This window comes from Myxocyprinus asiaticus, chromosome 16, assembly GCF_019703515.2.
Source record: "Myxocyprinus asiaticus isolate MX2 ecotype Aquarium Trade chromosome 16, UBuf_Myxa_2, whole genome shotgun sequence".
Lineage (NCBI taxonomy): Eukaryota > Metazoa > Chordata > Actinopteri > Cypriniformes > Catostomidae > Myxocyprinus > Myxocyprinus asiaticus.
Window position 1 is genome coordinate 21,063,537 of NC_059359.1, and position 25,046 is coordinate 21,088,582.

The following is a 25,046-nucleotide window of genomic DNA, read 5'->3' on the forward strand; positions in this document are numbered from 1 at the left end:
AGCATGTTGCAATCTTTCAGATTTTATGATGATCAAAAATTACATGATTTTAATATACTGTTAACAATGCCTTTATTACCATGTAACAAAGTATAGACAGATTCTGGTAGTTTGGTATTATTAAATAATATTAGGGATCTTAAGCCTGAAGTATGTAAGTTTTAGTATGTTAAAATACTTTCTCCAACCCCAACTTAATATGCAGAGAAAAATATTAGTAAGCCATTCATAGGTTAATTTTCTCGAAAACTGTAAGCACTGTCTTTCTGTGGCACTATGAATATGGCTCTGTTTGTTTTGAGCAACCCGCTTAGACCCGCCTCAACAACATTACTCAACCAATGGCATGAGTTGGGGGCGGGACTATCACTTTGTTTTACCAGTGGCAGAAAGCTGTTTTGAAAAAGTTTATTTTTTTCTCTTCCATTTGGTGGCACTAGTGTCGCAGAAATTACATACTTCAGCTTTAAACTGAACCAAAATAATAATAAAGTGAAAACCTGAAATCAATATTCTTAATAATGTCTTAAAGAAATCTAAAAATTTAAAATAGTTTCTGAGAGAGTTAGGTAGAGTTAGGGGTAAAAATATTATTAGCTCAGCATATAAACTATAGAAACAATGGCATAGCCAGAAATAATGCTCTGGGTGTGCCTAGGGAAAACTGACTGTGCAAGAACTGAAGCACATTGATTACTTTGTAGCCCTGTGTTAAATTATAATGACATAATTAAACAATTGAATGACATTTTTATCAACTGAGTAGATATGTCTGTTAATGTATCCAAATATTAGTCTTAATATTTAGTCATAAAATTTGTTTTATTTTGAAAAAGTTAATTAATTTCCAAAATATGCTGAAGACCCATGTAAATGGAGTGCCAATTTGCACTATAAAAAAATGGATTAAAAAAAAAATACACCAGGTTTTGCATTCACTGGTTTCATTCAATTCAATAATTTCATTCAAGCTTAATTTTGGATAAGAAATAAACGTAATTTACCCTTCGCTAAGCCGTGCCTTAAAAGCAATCCTATCTTAGCAACTGTTGCTGTCTGCCATTTCTCTGACAAGCGTTTGCTTTTTTTCCAACGGGAGACTATGGAGTAATGTGTGTTTGTGGAATTTTATTGAAATTATACAAAAAATTATGGATTCCAAATGACACTACTACTATCAAGTGACTGTGATAATTGTTTGCCTCAATTCTGATTCACAGTCTCCACAGTTATCAATCAAATTATTTACAAAACATCAGATAAATATGCTCTACAATGTCACACTTCATTACAGTCCACAAAATAATAATATCTAGTTTATGAGAATATCTTGCCAGAAATCATGCCGTTCATTCCTATGGGAAGTTCTGCAAAGCTTGTCACAGCAAGAAATGATAACCAAAGGGGGCGGAGCTTAGCAACAGTTCAATTCTTTGCATTTAGGGAGTACATGGAGGTTCGGTTCATGTGTGACTGCAAATGTAAACAAAACAAAAATAATACTAATGTTACATTAATTATTGAGCCAATATGAATAAAGGTTAACATCATGTCTGACTTAATGCAAACTAACAAATAAATGGTAAGTAGACCGTCTTATGGCAATATATTTGCATGTTATCTTAGGGGAACATTTAATGAACCAATAAATGAAATCCGTCACCTGTATATGCTGATAAGTCTTATCTTTAAATCCAGCAAGGTCACAGAATTAACAACTTACTGGCATAAGCCTATAACACATAATGAACAAATAATCATCACATGGAAAGCGTTACTGTACTTTTCCAAGTGTAGGCTTCAAAGTATATATATAAATAATGTTCCATAATTTACATAATACTTGGGGAAGCAGGGAACAATAATATAATAATAATTTTGCTCATATGGGCATACACAATTATGAATAATGAAGCTGTTACGAGACCGTGTATGTTATTTGAGACACATTGGGTATTATTATAGTCATTACGATCGATTATTAAATTCCATAGTCAATGCAATGCAAGTTTTAGCATCATATCGATGCATTTGTTCACCCCTACATACTATTATTAAATGCCAAAAAGTGTTTCATTTGGGTGTGCAAGCTGACGTTTTGGGTGGGATTTGTACACCCTGGCACAAATGTGGCTACGCCACTCTAAAGGACTCAGTGAAGGTCCCCACCACCATGGAAAAACAAATATGTGTGTGCATTGGAGTTGTAATTTCTGTTTTCTGTTTCTGGCCTCGCAGACAGATGAGGAGCTGGAGTTGGTGAGTGAGGTGAATACAGCTCAGTTCTTTTGACTGTTGTGCTGTGAACAATTTCACAACATTTAGTGAATGTTTGGTGAAGGTTTAATGGATGTTGTGTTGTGAACATGTCACGTTATTTTTTGCTGGAAGTGCGTTTTTTTTTTTTTTTGCTTGATTTTTCTTTACACATCGCAACACAACAGAGCCACAACATCACTAATGTGTGCTACAACTAGAAATGTTTTTTCATACCATGTCTGCTATCACATAACCATATCCACAATTTAACTGACCAAATTATATTGATTTTGGTTAAACATTTTGTTGTATTTGTTTAGAGTTTTGAAGTACAGAACACAGTGGTTTTGATATTGGAAATAATTGGTGGTCAGTGAATTGGAGTTAAAGCTGTGCTGTTTATTATTATACTGAGGAGTTGCAGGCTGGCTGCCTGATTATTGTGTGCAGCATTAAATGAATGATCCACACACACACACACACACACACACACTCAAGGCAAAATGCACATATGCATGGGTTGATCTCATTTGAGTCAGACACACATTGAATCAAACACGCAGAGCAGCGGAGCAGAACCCCTCACTCCAGAGATTAATTTGTCTGTCTCTCTCCCTCCCTCTCTCACTTCTTCTCTCTTTTTCTCTAATGATTGTTGTCCAGTGGCACATAAAGTGTAGTGCATGTACATCTGGGTTTGGGGGGGTGATGTTTCACCCATCTCAGCATCTGGATGTGTGTGTGTGTGTGGACAGGTTTAAGTGGTTAACGAGGACTTTTGTTTAGGTTACAAACTGGTAATTACAAGAGTATTATGCTATAAATGTGGTTTATGAGGACATTTCTAGTTTCCCCATAATTCAAATCGCTTAAAAAACATACTAAACAATGTTTTTTTGAAAATGTAAAAATGCAGAAAGTTTTGTGTGAGGGTTAGGTTTAAGGGTAGGGTTAGGGGATAGAATCTATAGTTCGTACAGTATAAAAATCATTATGTCTATGGAGAGTCCTCATAATGATAGCTGCACCAACGTGTGTGTGTGTGTGTGTGTGTGTGTGTGTGTGTGTGTGTGTGTGTGTGTGTGTGTGTGTGTGTGTGTGTGTGTGTGTGTGTGTGCATTGCAAACCAAAGTCAAATTACTGCTGAATCATGGGAATCAGTTTACCGAAGTAGTGACTTTAAAGGTATAAATTGTGTTATTTTTTTCAGTTTAATGCAGTAAGGCATTTGTAGGTTAATTATCCTAAAAAGAAGTTTAAAACTTTGACTTTGTGGAACTATCAAAACATTGCTGTTTGTTTGAGCATCCTGATGTGCCTGACATAGAAAAATTGGCTTAACCAATGGCATGAGTTTGGGGCGGGAACTTTCTGTTTGGTCAACCAATAGCGACAGTCGCAGAGATTGGGAAACCTGTTTGAAAACAGTAATTATTTTTGCAGTTCGGTTTGGTGACACTAGTGGCACAGAAGTTACACACTTCACCTTGACAAAAAGCACCTCTGTCCCATCAAAGAGACACGTGACTCTTCAGGCACTCAGGAGATTTAAATACAAATGCTTGACACTGGTTTGCCCTGCAAACACACTACCAATTTTGTTACTGCTTGTTTTGTTTTGAAGTTTTAGTATGTGAAGCATGATTAAGAGTTTTAGAACATTTTATCTCAATGTTTTCCACTCAGTTAAGAGCTTAGAGAGAGACAGAGAATAAGTGTATTTGCTTAAGAGTGGCAATCAGGGAATATTTGTTTTCATTAAGTTGTTTATATAGATTTTGCAGTTTATGATTGTTGATGTTGATTTAAGCGATTGAGCTGTGCTCCTGAGGCTTATATTACTCGGACTGAAAACATTTAATCTTCAGGACCATCTGGAATGTGAAGATTTGGTTGTGATACAATATACAAACATTCTAGAGATGGCAGGTTTCCTTGTCACAGTCAACTCATGTGCTTCTCAATCATCTCATCTTAATTTCTCTCTCTTGCTGACTTTCCAGAATGCTCAGCGGTTAGGCACCTCTCAAGTGACACAGCCTCTTACCACACCGGTGGTTTCCGTGGCAACGCCGAGCCTCCTGACTCCGTTCTCCATGCCAACCTCCTACAACACAGGTGAGAGTGACATCATAGTCAGAAGCCAAGACATTTTTAAAGGGATAGTTCACCCAAAAATTTTAATTCTCTCATCATTTAGTCACCCTCATGCCATCCCAAATGTGTATGACTTTCTTTCTTCTGCTGAACATAAATAAAGATTTTTAGAAGAATATTTCAGCTCTTTAGGTCCATACAATGCAAGTGAATAGTGGTCATAATTTTGAAGGTACAGAAAGCACATAAAGGCAGCATAAAAGTAATCCATTTGACTCCAGTGGTTAAATCCAAATCTTCAGAAGTGATATGATTGGTGTGGGTCAGAAACAGACCAATGTTGAAGTCCTTTTTTTTTTTTTTTTACTATAAATTCTCCTCCCTGCCTAGTAGGTGGGGATATACACAAATAATGCAAATCGCCAAGAAGAAGAATGTGAAAGTGAAAGTGGAGATTTAAAGTACAAAAGGACTTAAATATTGATCTGTTTTTTCACACACACAAATCGCTTCTGAATATATGGATTAAACCACTGGAGTTATATGGATTAATTTTATGTGACCTTTATATGCTTTTTGGACCTTCAATTTTCTGGCCACCATTCACTTGTGTTGTATGGACCTACAGAGCTGATATATTCTTCTAAAAATCTTTGTCTGTGTTCAGCAGAAGAAAGAAAGTCATACATGTCTGGGATGGCATGAGTGTGAGTTCATTTTTTGGAGAACTTTAACTTTACAAGCTAGCACACATCAGAGAAAAACTGTCTACACAAAGACTCTGTAGTTAACACTGTAGAGATGCTTACAGTTATGGCTTTTTAATTAAATGGAGGTCATTGTCCATTTATTTATTTCCTCCTTGCTCTTTTTCATGCTTTCTCAAAATACTTTATTCCCTATCTGTTATTCCCCATTCTTCTCCTTCCTTTCTGGACTAGATTTATCACTGGTATTTATTTTGAAAATGAAAGGAAACAATACATGAATATTGATGTATTAACATAATTATAAGAATCAGAGGAAAATATATTTTTGGAATTCTTCAAATTCAGTAAATAAATATGCATGAAATGTTCTTCTTTGTTTTCATGCAGAGTACCAGCTAACAAGTGCAGATCTCACAGCCCTCCAGGCCTTTACGCCATCGGGTGCACTGTTGCCAAGCAACATGACCACTTGGCAACATCAGCAGCCATCAGTATCCCAGCAACCACAGCAGCAGCCATCAGTATCCCAGCAACAGCAACAACCACAGCAGCTAACTCTGGCCTCCCTCAGTAACCTTGTGTAAGTTTTATGCTTTTTACAATCTCTCTCTCTCTCTCTCTCTCTCTCTCTCTCTCTCTCTCTCTCTCTCACTTACACACATACTCACACCTGCACCTGGTTCTTCTCTAACCATATGTCCAGAGTGTGAGGCCACATGCACCACATCTAATTCCTGTTTCCGCCTGCAGTGTAGAGATCTGTTTTAACCTCATGCGACCCCACGTCCTCCTGCGTGGACCTTATGTTTTGTCTTCGCTATACGTTAAGACGCTAATGCATAATTTAATTTCATTTAAATCGACTGATCTCAGTTCAGAAGACTGTCAGTAAAGGTTTAAACTTTTGACGCACATGTATCATGTGACAAAACAACATGGCGCCGATCTCAGCAGAGTTTGTCTTTGGGAGAAATGCCAACAAAACTACATCTGGTAAGAAACCTCATTAAGTTTTTACATTGAAACCTGTTTGAGTCCAAAGATTAGAGTCTCTAGTTTCATCCAATATGCCATTTTAAAAATCTGAGCGAAGATTAAAATTCATCACGAAGTTGCACGCTGTTAGACACAGTGACAACTATAGTGGACTATAGCACTATGTTTCCCTTAGAAATCCTATATTCATTATGCATTATCACATTATTTCAGAGCCTTTTTATGGAGTTAGGATGAAAATAAGATGCATTTTGAATTGTTCTGAGACCAGTGCTGACAGACAGTACTAGTGCCCGACCGATATATCGGTCGGCCGATATTAGCCTTTCACCGATATATCATATAATGCAGAAAACAATGCTTTAGAATTGGTGTCATAGCATAGTTTGTCCAGCAGAGCACACTCCGACTCCATTTTTTACAGAGCTGAACTGACGGTGGCTCTGCAGACAGGCCGGAGTTCAGCTGTGTCTCTATAAGTAGTTAACTAGTTTGTGAAAAACATACTGGAAACTTAATAAACAATGACCCCATCATTTTCCCTTTTCAATATAACTAATATAACATTAACCTTGTCCCTGACAACCATGTCACTCATGTCTGTTTGCTGTTAGCCAGCTATAGTTTGTCAATGCAATCAGTAATATAGCAGATTAAAAGGTAAACATCAGAGCATCTTTTTGCAGCTCAGCAGACAACGGTGCGGTGGTGGATTGTGTCTGTTGAGTGTTGATTTCACGCTGTGTTGTTACCTAGTTGGTGAGACAATGCTGGAAAGTAAAAAAAAAACAACGTCCATCTTTTTCTCTCCATGACAACGAGCTTATAGCTAATTAGCTAATCAGGTAGCTACTTTCATTGTTGTCAGCTGAGTGGAAGCTAATGTGTAAACATGTATTCACCAAACTGTTTTGTTCAGGATTCACAGTTTGGTACCCACCCTTCAACTGAACAATTCCAGTCATTGCATTTATAAAATGTAATATTTAGAAGTCTGGTTTTCCACCGTTGAAAGTTTCCCCTGAACTTGTATAGCAGAATACTGTGTAACACCGCTGCTGCTGTTTATCTCTTGACTCGGCAGTATTAATATAGTCAGCATTTGACTGATAATAAACAGTACTGATGTTTATTTAGCTATTTATTGTATTTCTATTTATTGTTTATTTAAATGGTCAGCATTTGACTGATACTAAACAGTACTGATATTTATTTAGCTATTTATTTTTATATATTCTTTATTTTAATGGTCAGCATTTGACTGATATTAAACAGTACTGATGTTTATTTAGCTATTTATTTTATTTTTATTTATTCTTTATTTTAATGGTCAGCATTTGACTGATACTAAACAGTACTCACTAAACAGTACTGATGTTTATTTAGCTATTTATTGTATTTCTATTTATTCTTTATTTAAATGGTAAGCATTTGACTGATACTAAACAGTACTCACTAAACAGTACTGATGTTTATTCAGCTATTTATTTTATTTTTATTTATTCTTCATTTTAATGGTCAGCAGTTGACTTATACTAAACATACAATACTGATGTTAATTAGCTATTTATTTTATTTTTATTTGTTCTTTATTTTTATGGTCAGCATTTGACTGATACTAAACAGTACTCACTAAACAGTACTGATGTTTATTTAGCTATTTATTGTATTTCTATTTATTCTTTATTTAAATGGTAAGCATTTGACTGATACTAAACAGTACTCACTAAACAGTACTGATGTTTATTTAGCTATTTATTGTATTTTAATTTATTCTTTATTTTAACGGTCAGCATTTGACTGATACTAAACAGTACTCACTAAACAGTACTGATGTTTATTTAGCTATTTATTTTATTTTTATTTGTTCTTTATTTTAATGGTCAGCATTTGACTGATACTAAACAGTACTCACTAAACAGTACTGATGTTTATTTAGCTATTTATTTTATTTTTATTTGTTCTTTATTTTAATGGTCAGCATTTGGCTGATACTAAACAGTACTCACTAAACAGTACTGATGTTTATTTAGCTATTTATTGTATTTTAATTTATTCTTTATTTTAACGGTCAGCATTTGACTGATACTAAACAGTACTCACTAAACAGTACTGATGTTTATTTAGCTATTTATTGTATTTTTATGTATTCTTTATTTTAATGGTCAGCATTTGACTGATACTAAACAGTATTGATGTTTATTTAGCTATTTATTGTATTTTTATTTATTCTTTATTTTAATGGTCAGCAATTGACTTATACTAAACATACAGTACTGATGTTTATTTAGCTATTTATTTTATTTTTATTTGTTCTTTATTTTAATGGTCAGCATTTGACTGATATTAAACAGTAATACTGATGTTTATTTAGCTGTTTATTTTATTTTTATTTGTTCTTTATTTTAATGGTCAGCATTTGACTGATACTAAACAGTACTGATGTTTATTTAGCTATTTATTTTATTTTTATTTGTTCTTTATTTTAATGGTCAGCATTTGACTGATACTAAACAGTACTGATGTTTATTTAGCTATTTATTGTATTTTTATTTATTCTTTATTTAAACGGTCAGCATTTGGCTGATACTAAACAGTACTGATGTTAATTTAGCTATTCGTTTTATTTTTATTTATTCTTTATTTTAATGGTCAACAATTGATTTATACTAAATATACAGTACTGATGTTTATTAAGCTATTTATTGTATTTTTATTTATTCTTTATTTTCTCTGTGTTCATTTCTAGAATTTTTGACAATGTATAATAATGTCAAATATTCTGAGTACATTTGCATAGTCATATCGGTGCAGAATCTGTGAAAAATCCACATAGAAAAGGTCTGTTTTCATTCCAGCTCAAAAATTTAATATATCGGCAACCATATCAGTAATCGGTGAATTTTCCCTCTCTAAAATCGGTTTCGGTATCGGTCTCAAAAATCCCATATTGGTCGGGCTCTAGACGGTACACTGAGGTTGTCATTTACTAAATAGGGAGCAAGGGAGCATCCTGTAGCTTTCCTATGCAGCCAAGTGCATTCACTCCTAACATCCTACCAAAAGTTCAGTTTCAGGCTGCAGATGATGTTTGGACAACTCAACATGTTTGGCAGACATTGGACAATGGTAATCAGTGCTTAGATTCTTAGAATTTATATGTACAATTTTATTTTAACATGGTTGGCAGTGATTGGACGATGCTGGCCATTACTTGTATCAGAATTAATTATGCTAATTTGTGGATGGTAAAATGCTTCAGCACTGGCTATCACTTGTTTGTTTGACAGTGCAAAGTGAGAATATTGAGATTTTACGTAAAAGTCAAACCAAGTCAAATAATTTTTATTTGTATAGTTTTTTTATTTGTGCTTTTCCCAATACATATTGTTCCAAAGCAGCTTTACAGAAAATCAGCTGTAGTGTATTTAATGTCTTAAAAACATGAATAAGCAACACTCCTGAAAACAAACAATTTGATTTAAAAAATCGGACTTTCTATAACTTATTATTATTTAAAATTTCACAAATTAGTCTCGCTGTCCCCATATGAGGACTTACGTTTTAGGAAAAGTATTTGCTCTAAAAACATTTTTTAGTTTTTTTTTGGATGTTTATTAGGGGCTACTAGTTACAAATCAAAAAGGGAAACGGAAAATGTACACAGCAGTCGTGCTGGGGTCCCAGGAGGTTAAAGATAGAGGCCTCTTGAAACTCTGATATCAAACCTTTGGTGTGCCGTAAAATTAATTTAGCAAAGTTTAGAGTTTAGAATCTGCACTGTCTAGAGCTCCAGTTATAATAGCACTTCCAGAAGTAGTACAGTCGCTGTTAGATACCTTTCTAGACAACATTTATAAAAATGCTATCTAGGGAGGCAGTTCACTAGATTTTGAAGACCCCAGGAAGAGAAAGTAAATTTTAAATTTGTATATCTGCTAAAGATTATTTTTTTGCAGCTTTTATGAGCACACCATGATAAAAATGGGTTCAAAGCTAATAGACATGCACTAAAAGCCATAAAATTCCTGAGGAGATGTAGCCACTATGACTCTCAGGTCCCAGGAGCTCAACGCTTTACGAATTATAAAATTGTAATCTGCGATTTTACACTCACTAGACATAACCTCTTTGCTACACCCCCTTAATCTTGTTGCGCTTTGTGTCTCTCTACATTGAGTGCTTCATCCGCTATATCGAGAAAAGCGCTACTGCTTTCTAACTCGAAATGGAGACATCTAGATGTCCTGGATGTAGAGTTTCATGGTCAGGATTTTAATTTTATGTTCAGGGCAGAGCAGATGAATGCCTGCACTACCTCTTTTCTTCATACGCCAAATTAACATGTTCAGTAGCCCCTGGCTCATGTCAAGGTTAGCTGTATGCTACACTACATTATTAGCATGACATCCACAGTAAAGTGGGGTTCAAAAGTCTGAAACAATTTAACCTGGAAAAAGGTTTTAGGATTTTGAAAAATTGTAAACCAAGAAATTTTATGATGTAAAATGAATAAGAAAATATTTAAGATTCTGCACTATTTCTTGGTCACCAGTCATATAAGCAAAGCTATGAAATTGACCATGTTAACACTTTTGTACGAAAGGTTTCCTTGCTTCCATTGAAGCACACAAGAAATTCTCTGGAACATTCTCAAATCATGCTGGGATAACATGTAGAATCCATGCCAGCATGAGTACCAAATTTGTTTGCAATTTTTTTTTTTAATTCATGTAAATTTTTCTCTTCAGCATTTTACTCAAATGGTTATGCTGATAATGTAATTTGTGATGAAATCATTTTATTAAATTGTAAAAATGCAAATAGCATTTTCACTTCCCAGACTTTTGGACCCCCACATTGGTGTGATTTCTTTAGCTATTCACTGTTTTCAATGAACAGTGGTACAGAAAGGGTTGTGATCTCATATTAGCAATCACATGAACAATTTTGAACAGAGATAATGTCAGCAGAGGCTAACAATCATCAGTTCCACACAACCTTGCGCCTGTGTATTCTCTGTCAGATATTGACCTATATAACGCTCTCCCTGCCTCACACACAAATGTTTTCCTCTCTCTTTCTCTTTCTGTCTTTGCCTCTTTCCCCTCCTCCCCTCTGCTTCCCACTGGGGTAAACATTGAAGTGTTCTAGTCTGGCTGTAATACCTGCTAACAGCAGGGTTAGCACCCTGCTACACTCTCATTAGCGTGACAGTTAGGATTTGGGCGGGGGGGCAGATGATGTCAAGCCTTTGTTAATGTTTAGTACAGATTTGATGATGTGTGGAGCAGGTCTAACCTGCCGTGTGTGTGTATCTGTGCTCTTTCTAATTTGTTTACAGCATGTGGGGCTCAGACAAACAGAACGGAGAGATGGCTCACTGCATCTCTGGTCTTGCTGCTAATCTCAGGTGAATGGGGCCCTGTGGGCACTCTGTGTCAGCCAGTTACAATCTGTGGGATTTCTATTGCTCTGTTCCAAAACCAAGTGAAATGCTTACCGAGGCAACATTTTAATAAAAAAGTTCACCCAAAAATGAATATTCTGTTATCATTTACTCAACCTCATTTCGTTCCAAACCCGTATGCCATTTGAGTGAATGTTAGGCTAACATTCTGCCTAACATCATCTTTTTGTGTTCCACAGAATTAACCCTTAAATGAATGGGAATTTCACCAAAACTTCTACATATATGGGTGTTTAGAGACCGGCATATATATCTATCAAAAATGAATCTACAAAATGTCCAGATAGTGTACAATTTTCAAAATATTTTCAAGACAATTAGAAAATAATAAAATAAAGTATATTTTTATATATTCTGATGTTTTATTTACCATATAACAAAGAGATAATGCAACAAATCAGGACAAATCTAGAACAGGATTCAGTACTTTCACACTGAAATTTCATGAGACACAACTGGCTGTCAAACATATATACTGAGCTACACATAATACATAAGCTACACATAAGTATTTTCTCATGCACTTATTGAGTCTAAATAGATGCACAACTTTCATAATTTGAGTAGTATACCTAAATTACATAGTAGACGTAGTCATATCATATTGTTCGTGTGTTGTACTTGCTATAGTTTATTTACATGTTGTTTCTTCATCAAATAGTAATGTCAAATGTAAATCAAGTCTGTCCTGAATAGGGGTGGGACGATTCACTCTGACAACGATTTGTTTCGATAACAATTCATCTTACAGATGAAATGTCATGTGCAGGCAAATACAATCCAGGTTTTAATCGAGCAGGCTCAGCAGGGTCATAGAATGAAAAACTGTCCATTAGTACATAGCATGTAAAGGCGGCAACACGGGTCGGGATGTGGTAACTGTGATTTCCCAATTTATTTCGGGATAGGGAAAGAGGCGCCAGGCAGCTACACTGAGACGCCTCCGCTTGCCAAGCTCATTCACGAGAATTCAATTGCATTTTCATGCAGAAGTGTTTGCTGCACACATTGTGAAAGATAAAAAAAGGTGGCATTGACCAGTCACAGGTGACTGTAATCAACTGGTTAGTTCCCTTCAGAACTGTCTGAAATCACCCCCTATTCTGTGACATTCAATATAAAGAGAATTAATTAAACAGTAATTGTTTTTGTTCACAGCCAATGTCTGCCCACCAGTCACATTTATTTAAGCCAAGTTCTATTTGTAGTTAAACTGTTAAATTACACATTTTATGGAGATACAAAAGCAATATTAACAATATAGCTGCAAGCGACTATTGTCGGGGGCCAAGCACTTATGGTGAGATGACCAAAACAAACAAATTGGTGACATTTTACCTGCTTTGAGCACAGTTGCAAAAATAGGATTGTCTTAAGTTATAGCGCCCCCTAGCATAAAAAATGAACGAAACTCGTTATGTTACCTCAGAGTGTTCTCTTGTCCATGTATAAAAAAATTTGTTAAGTTTGAAAATTGCAATCACAAGATACAGGCTAATTAGTCATTATATAGCCAAAACATATTTGCTTCTATCTTTGGAACGATTTGACTTTTTGTCAGGACGGTCTGTAGATCATAAATACCAAGTTCTATTTTTTTAAGAATGTGTTAGCATTCGAACCAAAGAAGATGCATATTTAATTTGAACTTTGTCGCTCAAACGGCTGCAGTTATGACAGATTTTTAGTTGTAGCGCCCCCTAGGGGTGGAATTGTACGAAACTTTGCTGACATCTTCTAAACGCCTTTTAACTATATGTTCCAAGTTTGGTTACATTTGGAGTTTGCGTTGAGTAGATATTGATCAATTACTCAAATCACATTAAACCAAAGGAATTGTATCGTTAATATCTTTGGAACAATTTGACGTATTGAAATTCTTTTGATACATTTTTGTCAGGGGGGTCTGTAGATGATGTATACCAAGTTGCATGCTGATCGTACTGATGGTCTAGGAGGAGTTCGAAAAAGTAGGTTTTTCAAAAAATTCTAAATGCCGGAAAAAAGTTATAGATGGAAATGAAATCAGAGATATACTTGTGTAGGGCTTGACTCAAGGAACCAGAGGTAATAAAATTTTGATTCTAGCCCTTACGGTTGCAGAGATGTGAGTCAAAATGTAAAAGTGTTTATTATAGCACCACCTAGGGTCAGATGGGTGTGCGTTTGTGCACCTGAGTAGTGGGGGGGATTTGGGATCATCCTGCCAAGTTTGGTGTCTCCACGACTTACGGTCTCTGACGCCCGGACACTTTTAGAGCAGAAAAAAAATAAGAAGAAAATCAGTACAATTACAATACAATTACTTAAACCATTATAAATAATATATATATATATATATATATATATACAGTTGAAGTCAGAAGTTTACATACACTTAGGTTGAAGTCATTAAAACTAATTTTTTAACCACTCCACAGATTTCATATTAGCAAACTATAGTTTTGGCAAGTCGTTTAGGACATCTACTTTGTGCATGACATGAGTCATTTTTCCAACAATTGTTTACAGACAGATTGTTTCACTTTTAATTGACTATATCACAATTCGAGTGGGTCAGAAGTTTACATTCACTAAGTTAACTGTGCCTTTAAGCAGCTTGGAAAATTCCAGAAAATGATGTCAAGCCTTTAGTCAATTAGCCAATTAGCTTCTGATAGACTATTTGGAGTCAATTGGAGGTGTACCTGTAGATGTATTTTAAGGCCTATCTGAAAACTCAGTGCATCTTTGCTTGACATCATGGGAAAATCAAAAGAAATCAGCCACAAAATTGTGGACCTCCACAAGCAATTTCCAAACACCTGAAGGTACCACGTTCATCTGTACAAACAATAGTACGCAAGTATAAACACAATGGGACCACGCAGCCATCATACCGCTCAGGAAGGAGACGTATTCTGTCTCCTAGAGATGAACGTAGTTTGATGCGAAATGTGCAAATCAATCCCAAAAAAACAGCAAAGGACCTTGTGAAGATGCTGGAGGAAACAGGTAGACAAGTATCTATATCCACAGTAAAATGAGTCCTATATCGACATAACCTGAAAGGCTGCTTAGCAAGGAAGAAGCCAATCCTCCAAAATTGCCATAAAAAAGCCAGACTACAGTTTGCAAGTGCACCTGGGGATAAAGATCTTTTGGAGAAATTTCCTCTGGTCTGATGAAACAATAATTGAACTTTTTGGCCATAATGACCAAGGATGTTTCCTCCAGTGTCATGCACAAAGTAGATGTCCTAAACGACTTGCCAAAACTATAGTTTGCTAAAATGAAATCTGTGGAGTGGTTAAAAAATGAGTTTTAATGACTTCAACCTAAGTGTATGTAAACAACTGGCTTCAACTGTATAAGAGAAAAAATGGAGGAATACTAGAGGTGTGGGCACAACTCCAAAGAATGCATGAGGTAACGGGGATGAAATGAGGTTCTGGTTCTCTAAAGACCCGAGGTATTGGTTTAAGGGTTAAGAAAGTTATACTGGTTTGGGATGACTTCAGGGTTAATACATTATGACAGAATTTTATTTTTTGAGTTAACTATCCTTTTAATCCCTTTTTGAGTTGCTGCCTGTGCAGAGTGTTCCAAATTAGTATCTTATGAGGTTCCGTGATGGTTAGGATTCTGCCTATGAAGGTAGCAGGCAGCAAGGCAGCTAACTAGGTTTTGGAATAGAGCGTATGTTAGACAGTCATATTCTGTGGGTGCTCAATGTCCGCCTATGATGTGCTGCTGTCCTGTCTGTCACCTGCCGTGGCTTAGTTGTCATGGTTACCACCTCGGACAGTGCTGAAGAATGTTTGCGCGGAAGTGTGTATGCTTTCGTTTCTCAGATGAAAATCTTATCAGCAGAGTCCCTCTTCGTTCATTCCAAATTTAGCATCAGTGTGTGATTTATGTCTTTTTATATTTTAAGTGTTCAGTGTTTATTGTACAATGTCCTGTGGTCCACATAAACAGATTTAGGGGAGCTTATTCTTTTTTATAACATATAGAATATAGAACATAAGTGCCAGGATAACTAAGCAGGTGGAGATTGGAATTTGAATGTAGGACAGACATCTCCATCATGTCCTCCCAAGTGGGTCAGGACTCTCTGGGATTCATTCATCCGTCCGTTTGTAACCTGCTGCTTGGCCACACGTTCATCACACCAGCACAACCTGATCTGAATCACCTCTAGCAGCACACATTATGTAAAAAACCAAGCTGTTTTTCACAGCAGTAGGTCAGGACCTAAAAGTCACAATATTATGTTTTTTGACACTTTTAAGCCTTGTGATTCATCTGCAACAACAATACACTGTATTACTGTAAATGTGATACAGTGGCCCCAACACTTAAGCCAACACAATTAGATCTAATTTTCTAACTTCTTTTCTTCAAAGAAAGATGGCACAAGCACACTTGGAGGTTTTAATATAAAACAATGCATTTACATTACTATATTGAGCTAAAAAAGTACCTGCGTGAACTTGCTTCGTACATCTACTAAAAGTCACCTTAAGATCAGTTATTTAAAAGTCATTGCAAAAATGAAGTTAGTTCTGAGAAAATATCTAGCGTCTTTTGTATGCAGATGACACTTGATTTTTTTATTCTGATATCTAATGCAATTAAATGTATGCATTAAGTGAAGTGTCCAAAGAATTTTTGAGACCACTGTATTTTTGCGATGCACAATGTATTAATTTAGTAGCTACACTGGTAGAAGTTCCACTTATTAGAAATTTCAATTTTTTAGCAATTAGTTTCTTGCTGGTGTTTGAAGCTTAGCAAAATCCCAGAAGACAAAAGTGTGTTCTGAAGAACATAAATGTATTGATTTTACTGAAGGACAATATGCCTTGTCTCTCCCTAGCTAGTGCGTTACAGTTGTCAGTATTGCCTTCAACTATTTTATTTTATTTTTTTTAAAAAGCTTGAGTTGTTTCTTGCTACCTATTTTTTCCCCTCTAACTCAACCTTGCTGTCTCTATCAATAAAACTGTAATTTCTCTCACAGACCTCAAGAGGGCATAAGTGTAGTTTAAATATCACCCCATATTTCATTAACCCCCATCTTTGTTTAAATAAGTAAATATGAAGGTAAAGATATTAGGTATTGCAGGACTGAGAGAGTATTTTCATGTTCACAGTACAGGCTATGTTCCCAACATCTGCCACTTAGCTGATTTGAGTGGTCAGTAATGCAGTAACCTCATATCACATACACTTTATCAGAACTTACCACTCTCTTGGCACCAGCTGCTGTGTTCTCTACAAATATAGAGTGAAATTAATTTCTCTCTCGTAATGTCTGAGGAACCTGTCATTACGTCCCACTGTGGCCCTGACTCCCTGTTCTTTTAATATAAATGCTAATTGAGCAGTGAGAGCTCCCACTGCTCTGCCACCCTGTCTTCTGATTTCATGCAATCAAATAATTTCCCCTTGTGAAGTGCTTCTCTGAGCACCACAGAAGTCAGGCCTCTCCTGACCGGACTGGGTGCTGTAGACAGGGTGAAGATTCAATCTTTCTGCAATGCATAAGAGTGGGATATTTGTTTTCAGATTGAAAGTAAGCATTTTTCTCTCTAAAGGGTGCATAGATTAGTGCATATACTGTACAGTAGCCCTAAAGTATTTGGATGTATTTGGACACTTAAGTCACACAAAAAAAGATGTCAGAATTTTGTTCTATCAGATGACAAAATGCCAAATCAAATGACATCACAAATGAACACAATGCACACAAATGAAGCTAGAACTAACTTCTCTTTTAATTTTGTAATTTCCCCTCAATGTCATACAGATGCCCTAACGGTGTAACCACAGATTTAGTTCATCACATTAATGGAACAGTTCACCCAAAAATCAATTTGCCATCATTATTTATCACACTCGCAGTCGTACCAAACCCATATTTTCTTTCTTCTTTGGAACAAAAAATGCATTTTTGTTTAATTTATTGTTTGAACTACTTCTATGATACCTTTATGGGCCTTTTTTGTCATGTTGGAGCTTGACAGCTTCAGCCCTTATTCATTTAACTTATATGGAAAAGAGTGGCCTGGATATTCATTAAAAATTCACCTTTTGTGTTCCATGGAAGACAGAAAGTCATATGGGTTCGGAACAAATGAGGATGATAAAATGATTACAGAATTTGCAATTTCCACCAAGAACTGAAAATTCTCTCATCATTTACTCACCCTCATGCCATCCCAGATGTGTGTGACTTACTTTCTTCTGCTGAACACAAACAAAGATTTTTAGAAAAATATCACACCAAGTGAATGGTAACTAGACCTTTCAAGCTCCAAAAATCACATAAAGGCAGCATAAACGTAATTTATACGACATACAGTGGTTTAATATATGTCTTCTAAAGCAATGCAATCACTTTGGGTGAGAAACAGATCAATATTTCAATCCTTTTTTACTATAAATCTCTAATTTTATAGTAACAAATGACTTAAATATTGATCTGTTTCCACCCACTCCTATCATATTGCTTCTGAAGACAAAGATTTAACAACTGGAGTTATGTGGATTACTTTTATGCTGCCTTTATGTGCTTTTTGGAGCTTAAAAGGGCTGGGCACCATTCACTTGCATTGTATGGGCATACAGAGCTGAGATATTCTTCTAAAAATCTTAGTTTGTGTTCAGCAGAAGAAAGTCACACACGTCTGGAATGACATGAAAGTGAGTTGAATTGATGAGAGAATTTTCATTTTTGGGTGAACTATCCCTTTAACTGTGGACATGTTTGTGAAAACTTTTTATGAAATGTTTTGCTTGAAAAGTGTACTTGTGCTATCCTTTTTTTAAATGTATGACACTTGGTTTGATATTTGTTATGTAATGCACTGTTATTCATTAATTTTTAAGTGTGGCTTATGTGTCCAAATACCTTTGAGGCTCACCCCTGTATCTTCAGTGGAGTTTCAGTATTGAAGAAGACATTCTGATCTCACTAATGCTTCAAAAAAGCCCCTCCTGCATACCTCTGCTGAAAAGCCCATGTTAACTATCCTTAGTCATTTGTCTGTTTTTCTTAGTTCAACTGCATTAGATAAGTAGACACTGTCATGTTTGTGAGTGTTTGTGACATGACGTTGATTACTGAAGATCCTAGAGTAGGTTTCCCCTGTCTCTCTCTCTCTGCAGTGTGACCTCTCAGGGCAGCTTACTCTTGGGCAGGGAGGAAGGGATCAGCTGGTACTGTATATGGCTTTTCCTCTCTCTCTCTCTCTCATCTCTCTCTCTCTCTCTCTCTCTCTCTCTCTCTCTGTTTGTTTGTTGTCAGTCTTGTGGCATTTTTCTATATGCACTAATGGTGCTAACTCTCTCGCCTCTCCCTCTCTTTCTCTGTCTATCTCTCTCTCTCTCTCTCTCTCTCTGTGTGTGTGTGTGTCTCTGGCTGTTGGCTGTAAGAAGCTGGGCTTAGTCTTTGTCAGTAATTTGCTGAGTTGGCCTTTTTTTGTTTTACATTAGAACATACTAAAACAGCACCACTCTTTCTCTCACTGTCCTATTTCCCTTCCCATTGCTTTTCTTTTCCTTTCTTTGTCCTTTCCATTTTCCTTTCTTTCCCTTTTCCTTTCCTTTCCTTTTCATTTTTCTTTTCCTTTTTTCCCCTTTGCTTTCCTTTTTCCCTTATGTTGATTTTTTTTCTCTTCTTCCTTTTTCCTTTCCCTTTTCTCTGTTCCTCTTTTTTTCATTTTCCTTTCCTTTTTCTTTCCTTTAATTTCCTTTACTTTTCCTGTCTCTCTGTTTTTTTCCTGTCTCTTTCATTTTCCTGTCTTTTCTTTTCCTTTTTCTGTCTCGCTCCTTTCTTTTTCCTTTCCTGTCCCTGTTTCTCTCTCTCTCTCTCTCTCTCTCTCTCTCTCTTTCTCTTGTCTCTCTTTCATTTTCCTGTCTCTTTCCTTTTCCTGTCTCCTTGTTTTTTCTGTTTCTCTCTTTTCCTTTTTCCTTTTCTCTCTCACTCTCTATTTTTCTCATCTGTTTCATTGTTCTGTCTCTTTTCGTTTCTTTTTTCTCTCTCTTTCCTTTTCCATTTCCTGTCTCCTTGTTTTTCCTGTTTCTCTCTTTTCTCTCCCTTTCCCTGTCTCTTTCTCTCTGTCACACTCTCTCTCTCTGTTTTTCTCATCTGTTTCATTTTCCTGTCTCTTTCTTTTTCCTATTCCTGTCTCCTTGTTTTTCCTGTTTCTCTATTTTCCTTTTTCCTTCTCTCTCTCTCTCTCTCTCTCTCTCTCTCTCTGTTTTTCTCATTTGTTCATTTTCCTGTCTTTTTTACTTTCCTGTCCCTTTCCTTTCCCTCTGTCTTTCTAGAAAATCATTGGAATAGTTCTGACTAATTCCAGAATAAATAATACACTAATGAATACAGGAAGAGTTCTGCTGTCTAAATGCAAACACAGACACACACATTGCAACTGAGGGTATGTGGCATGTTGTGTTGTGTGAAAGGAGGCTGGCCAAGTTGTGACTGCATGGCTGGAAGAATAAGAGTTACGTGACATTGATAACTTTTAATATCTTCCTTTTGTGCATTTTATAGCTGCTTTGTTGTGCTATTTAATTATTTATGTCTATTCTGAAATTTGTTTGTTCAAAGGTAGTGAAAAACACAGTAACGCTGTGGGTAGAGTTTTTTGTCTAAGAGTTTGTCTTGTTTTAATCTATTATTTTTGGAACATATCAGGTGTCATCTCTTTAATTGTTTCTCTATCTCTTTCTCTTTACTATAGGCCAGTGGGAACGATTCCTCATGGAGCCACTCTGACGGTTAACACTAACCCCAATGTCAGCATAAAATCTGAGCCAGTGTCTCCTAACCGGGATCGCAGTACACCCAGTTCCACCGCTGGTGCAGTAGGTGGCGTATCGGGCCTAACTGTGACCCAGTATCCAGGAACGCTGCGTTTGGAGCCCACCGGCCGCTCTCCGGTTGACAGCATCAGCAGTAACGGCAGCTCTTATGAGGGAAGCGATCGAGACGACGGCGGGCAAACACGCCCTCCTGACTTCAGCTCAGGCGGCCTGGGTCTCCTCCGAGTATCTGGGGATCAGCAGCCCCAATCCGAGCAGCAGGAGTCCACCAATGTCAAACGCATGAGACTGGACACCTGGGTCACATAAACATTGAAGGAGACCGAGAGAGCTACTTCTCTCTCACACACACACACACACACACACATTCACACACACACCGAAACACAAACACACCCCTAGTGGCACCTGCTTTCAGCAGCAAATCTCAGTCCGCACTTAGACACATGCATGCGCCTGTCCTTCTCTCTGTCTCTCTCTCTTCCTGTCTTTCTCACTGTCTCACTCTCAGACACTCTTGTATTTACAGGTGTGTGTGTATGTATTTATATAAAATATGCATATATGCTCAAACACACACTAGATCCTCATACACAGTTGCCAATTCAGGTGTAAACGTGTTTATGTATATGAGACTGAAGAGATGAATCAGGCAGGTGGGCGTTCTGTCGCGTCTCTGAACTTCTACCCCTGCTCAGTCCAGAATTGAGGTGCAGAGAGGTCGTCTGGGATTTCAGATCAACTTTTACTGGCCTTACTGTACACCTGACTCGACATATAATGATTTCCTCTGTGATCAGAGTTCAGCGGCATTGCTCAGTTGAAACAATATAACAGCCGCTTGTTATGTTGTACAGACAAGCCTGTTAGTCTGGGGGTTTTTTTATTTTATTTTTTTTATTGATTTTTCTTTAACATTTTGTTTTTGTATGAGTGATTGCATTTGCCATTTACCTTCTTGTTTAACTCTCTATTTCTCTTCTTTATGATTTGTTTTTCTTTTCTCTGCTTGAGCAGCAGGCTTTTAGAATCTCCCTGTTCCTTTTGTAGTTTTTTTTTAGGGGAAAAAAAATAGATAAATTAGGATCATAAATTAGGATCTTTATATTTATGTCTCTTTAACTGTGCAAAAACTAAGCATAATTTGTGTGTGTGTTTGTCTGCTGTGAGACAGAGGTGCTCATTCATTCGATAGCTAAACAGGACTCAGCCAAAAAAACGATCATATACTTCTCATTGTTTATTTTCCATCTTTTTGTTGTATTTCGCACCAGTCCCCTTGCTCGCGCAATTGTGTATGTGTGTATTAAAGCACACACAGCGGAGCTGAGTTTGAGTTTGAGACGTGATTGCCGCTCCACATCCTCAATTTTCTGCACACCTGTGTGTATGCGTGGACCGTAAATGTGGTGTCATTGATGGAAATGTAGCTCTATCTGTACTAATGAGATCCAGTCCTGCAGGAAACAGACGTGTTTATATCAGCCTGCAGTGTGTTATTCTGTGTGTGTGTGTGTGTGGCTGCGTTATCTTTCATTACTGTTGGTTTACGAGAGCCGCACTCAGGCACATTATGCTATATTTATTATTTGTTTGCCTGGCTGCATAATTCAGAGATTATTTAGTTAACTTTACGGGACAAGTATGCTTAATTATTGTTTTAAGATTCCAGTAGAAGGATGAAAAATATGTAGAAAAAGTCTGAGTTGTTGTGAACTCAGGGTGATTTGTTTTTAGACGTTGAGATCATGTATATACAAACATTATATAAACATTTCTCTCAGTGTTTCAGTAAAGGTTTATGTATAGCAAAAAATTGGTGTCAGACACAGCCCTGCAGAAAGGAAGGATCTTGGAGCTCTAACGATACATTTTTGTAGAATTCTAGAACCTGGAGAGTTCTAGAGCCACAGCTGAGTGGCTAGGAAAGAGCTTTGAGTTTGGCTGTGGAGCCGTTGTAGCGCTTTGTGTGTGTGTGTGTGTGTGTGTGTGTGTGAGAAGAGAGTTGAAGCGTTGAGATTGTACATAGCAATGTATTATCACATATATTCTGCTGGGTCTTTCTGAAGCAGCGCTGTAATCTCAGTGGAACCGTCTCTGTCAATCTTTACCTGTAAATAAAATGTACCGTGTTGCAAGTTAGCAAGGTGAAGAGGCAGAGGAAGGAGGATTTGACTGTTTTGAGTGTGACCCTTTTCTGTAGTTTTTATTGTGATGGCACGCACTTTAAATCTTTCCTCCTCGTCCACTCACACACCTTCAAACACACACACAATCTTTCTCGAGAGTGATTTCAGGACTGCTCCTTCCTTACGGTGTCATTCAGGCGATCAGCCCAGTTCACTTTTACCCCTCTAAACCCAACAGGAATTTTCTAGAGAGATTTGCTGACAGCTTGGAGTGGAACACAACCTCCCTGTGTACAAGACTTCTCTTTTAAAGATGTTTAATAACATTCAGGGAAGGATTTTTCATGTTTTGTGAGATCAAGGCTTATATTGCACTTCACTTGTTGAACAGTATACAGTAATAAAATAAAAATGTCATGTTTTGTAGGAAAAAAAAAAAGACTCTGGAAAAAGAACGTACTGAAATTTAGATTAGGTTTTACACGTGTTGCAAATGTGACATATTATGTACACAAATTTGTTTTCTGTGCATTAGTGTATTCTCTAAGTGACAAAAATGAAGGATGTTTCTGTGAAGTTTCTGAAAATTACAACCTAATCTTAGAAAGCGCAGAAGGGATTGGGGTTTAAAATTATTTCAAATGTATCGTATTCCTCTTATCCCCCCCACAATTATGATGTTTAAGCCTTTTAGATATTACATTCAACTGTAATTAGACAAACCTTTCCATCATCGGCTTCTCTACCTCACCTGCCCTTCTTCCATCCTCCAGTATCTTTCTCTATTTCTCTCCTTTTCTCCACTCCCTTGCTCACAGAGGAAGACAGAAGCCATTTCATTTCACCTCAACAGGTGACCCATCTTTGTTAATGCAGATTCCACACACACTCACACACACACAATGGATGCAGTACGATGGGAGGCAGTGAGAGAGTTTGAGTAAGAGCGTTCGCCTGTCGTGGTTGTACTCAAACATTTCGTCCGGTTGAGATCTGGAATCTACACATCACAGAACTGCATAATAATCCAGAATTCGTATCCAGCTCCCTTTGCTAAGGTTCTAGAGCTCCTGGGAAGAAGTATTCTAGAACTCGTTGACTTGAAGACTGTTGTGTCCTGAGCTTTGAACAAATGCATTGATTTCAATGTACGTTTATGGTAACGCTCTTATACCCTTAGGTTGTGCATTGTAAAGCAATTTGCCTGAGCCCATGGATTATCTAACTGATGCATTAGGCCAGTGTGGTGTTGATTTAAGAGTAAGACGATGTTCGAAAAGCTCTCACAAGGACCTCATGATAACAGTAGGTGTAATCAAAGAAAAGACAATCGTCCAGTGAATAGTTTGGCCCCCGTATTCCCTTTGTATGATGTCTAGAGATTCTCACATACTTTTTCTCGTGTTAATTTGTGCTGGTGACAGTTTTATTGTCTGTTTTTATTTGAATTGTTATGATGATTAACATTACCATTATGGCTATCATCACATATGGTAACAATAATGATACATTTAAAGAGACGATTTTTATTTTCTGCAGTTTTTGTGTAGGTTAGGCATTCTATTTTATTTTAATGTAATTTTATTTTATTATATATGAATATTATATAAATATATTTTTCGTTTTCTTTTTTTTTTTTTTTCATTGTTTTCTTCAAAGGGGTGTTACTAATATTGCACGGTTTATTAAGTAAAACAAAACAGTTGTAGTAATATTAGTACTTCTTGGTAATTGAGGGAAGTGATAAAACAGGTTCGATAGAATGACCAGTTCAATGCTGCAATTTTTTGTCAATTGTACAATAGTATCTACACAGTTAAGGTGGTACAGCCACACATTTAATTTATTCTGATCAGACACAATGCATGGGCATCAGACAAGCAAAGAATGAGTCATATTATAAATAAACTGAAATGTAATTTCAATAAGAGTATAAAACACACAAAACTAGAATAGAAATTGAAGAAAAAAGTTTAAAAAAGAAAAATTATAGCTAATATATTGTGTTCGGCTAGTCTGCTTTGAGTTTTGTTGTAAAAAATAAAGACAAAAAAAAAATCTGTTTTCGGAGAATGATATACAATTTGTGTATATTTTCATAAACAAAGTATGCACTGATATGTTATTACAAATTCTATACTGCTTTTACAAAAGAGTGTTTGTTATTGTACCAAAGTATCCATTGTCCTTTATGACCCTGCCCTTTTGCGTATGTTTTATTGTATTTTATATATTAAATAGACAAGTTGACCTACACAGAAGTGTCAGTCTCTCTGTTTTGGATGTTTCTGCATGTTGAATCAGTGTCCTGTTGTTTGTGCACCAATAAGACTTCTGTTATCTTTTGTCATCCCAAAGACCCATTTTAAATTTACACTTATATTTATATTCATTTAGCTTTTAATACAAAGCTACTTACAAATGTGAAAAAACACAAACAGTGTATTATATAACAATATTTCATAGGACTTAAAGCTGAAGTATGCAGTTTCTGCAGCACAAGCGCAACCGAATGTATTCGCAAAAATAAACATTATTTTCAAAGCAGCTTTCTAAATACGACCC

The 25,046-nt window shown here is 36.4% G+C and overlaps 1 protein-coding gene across 13 annotated transcripts in view; it reads left to right on the plus strand.

Moving 5' to 3' along the window:
* The window catches only part of mef2d (myocyte enhancer factor 2d), a 99,268-nt gene extending 74,526 nt beyond the window's left edge, over positions 1-24,742 (plus strand). For 6 of the 13 annotated variants that reach the window (XM_051721979.1, XM_051721975.1, XM_051721983.1 and 3 more), the window contains 6 exons: positions 2,239-2,268; positions 4,263-4,377; positions 5,454-5,646; positions 11,407-11,475; positions 18,688-18,738; positions 20,271-24,742. In XM_051721979.1, coding sequence (XP_051577939.1) covers positions 2,239-2,268; positions 4,263-4,377; positions 5,454-5,646; positions 11,407-11,475; positions 18,688-18,738; positions 20,271-20,661 — 849 coding nt within the window. In that variant the 3' untranslated portion in view covers positions 20,662-24,742. The remainder of the gene's footprint in view (positions 1-2,238; positions 2,269-4,262; positions 4,378-5,453; positions 5,647-11,406; positions 11,476-18,687; positions 18,739-20,270) is intronic. The other 7 variants (XM_051721980.1, XM_051721985.1, XM_051721987.1 and 4 more) reach the window with 5 other exon arrangements.
* Positions 24,743-25,046: the final 304 nt, after the last annotated feature.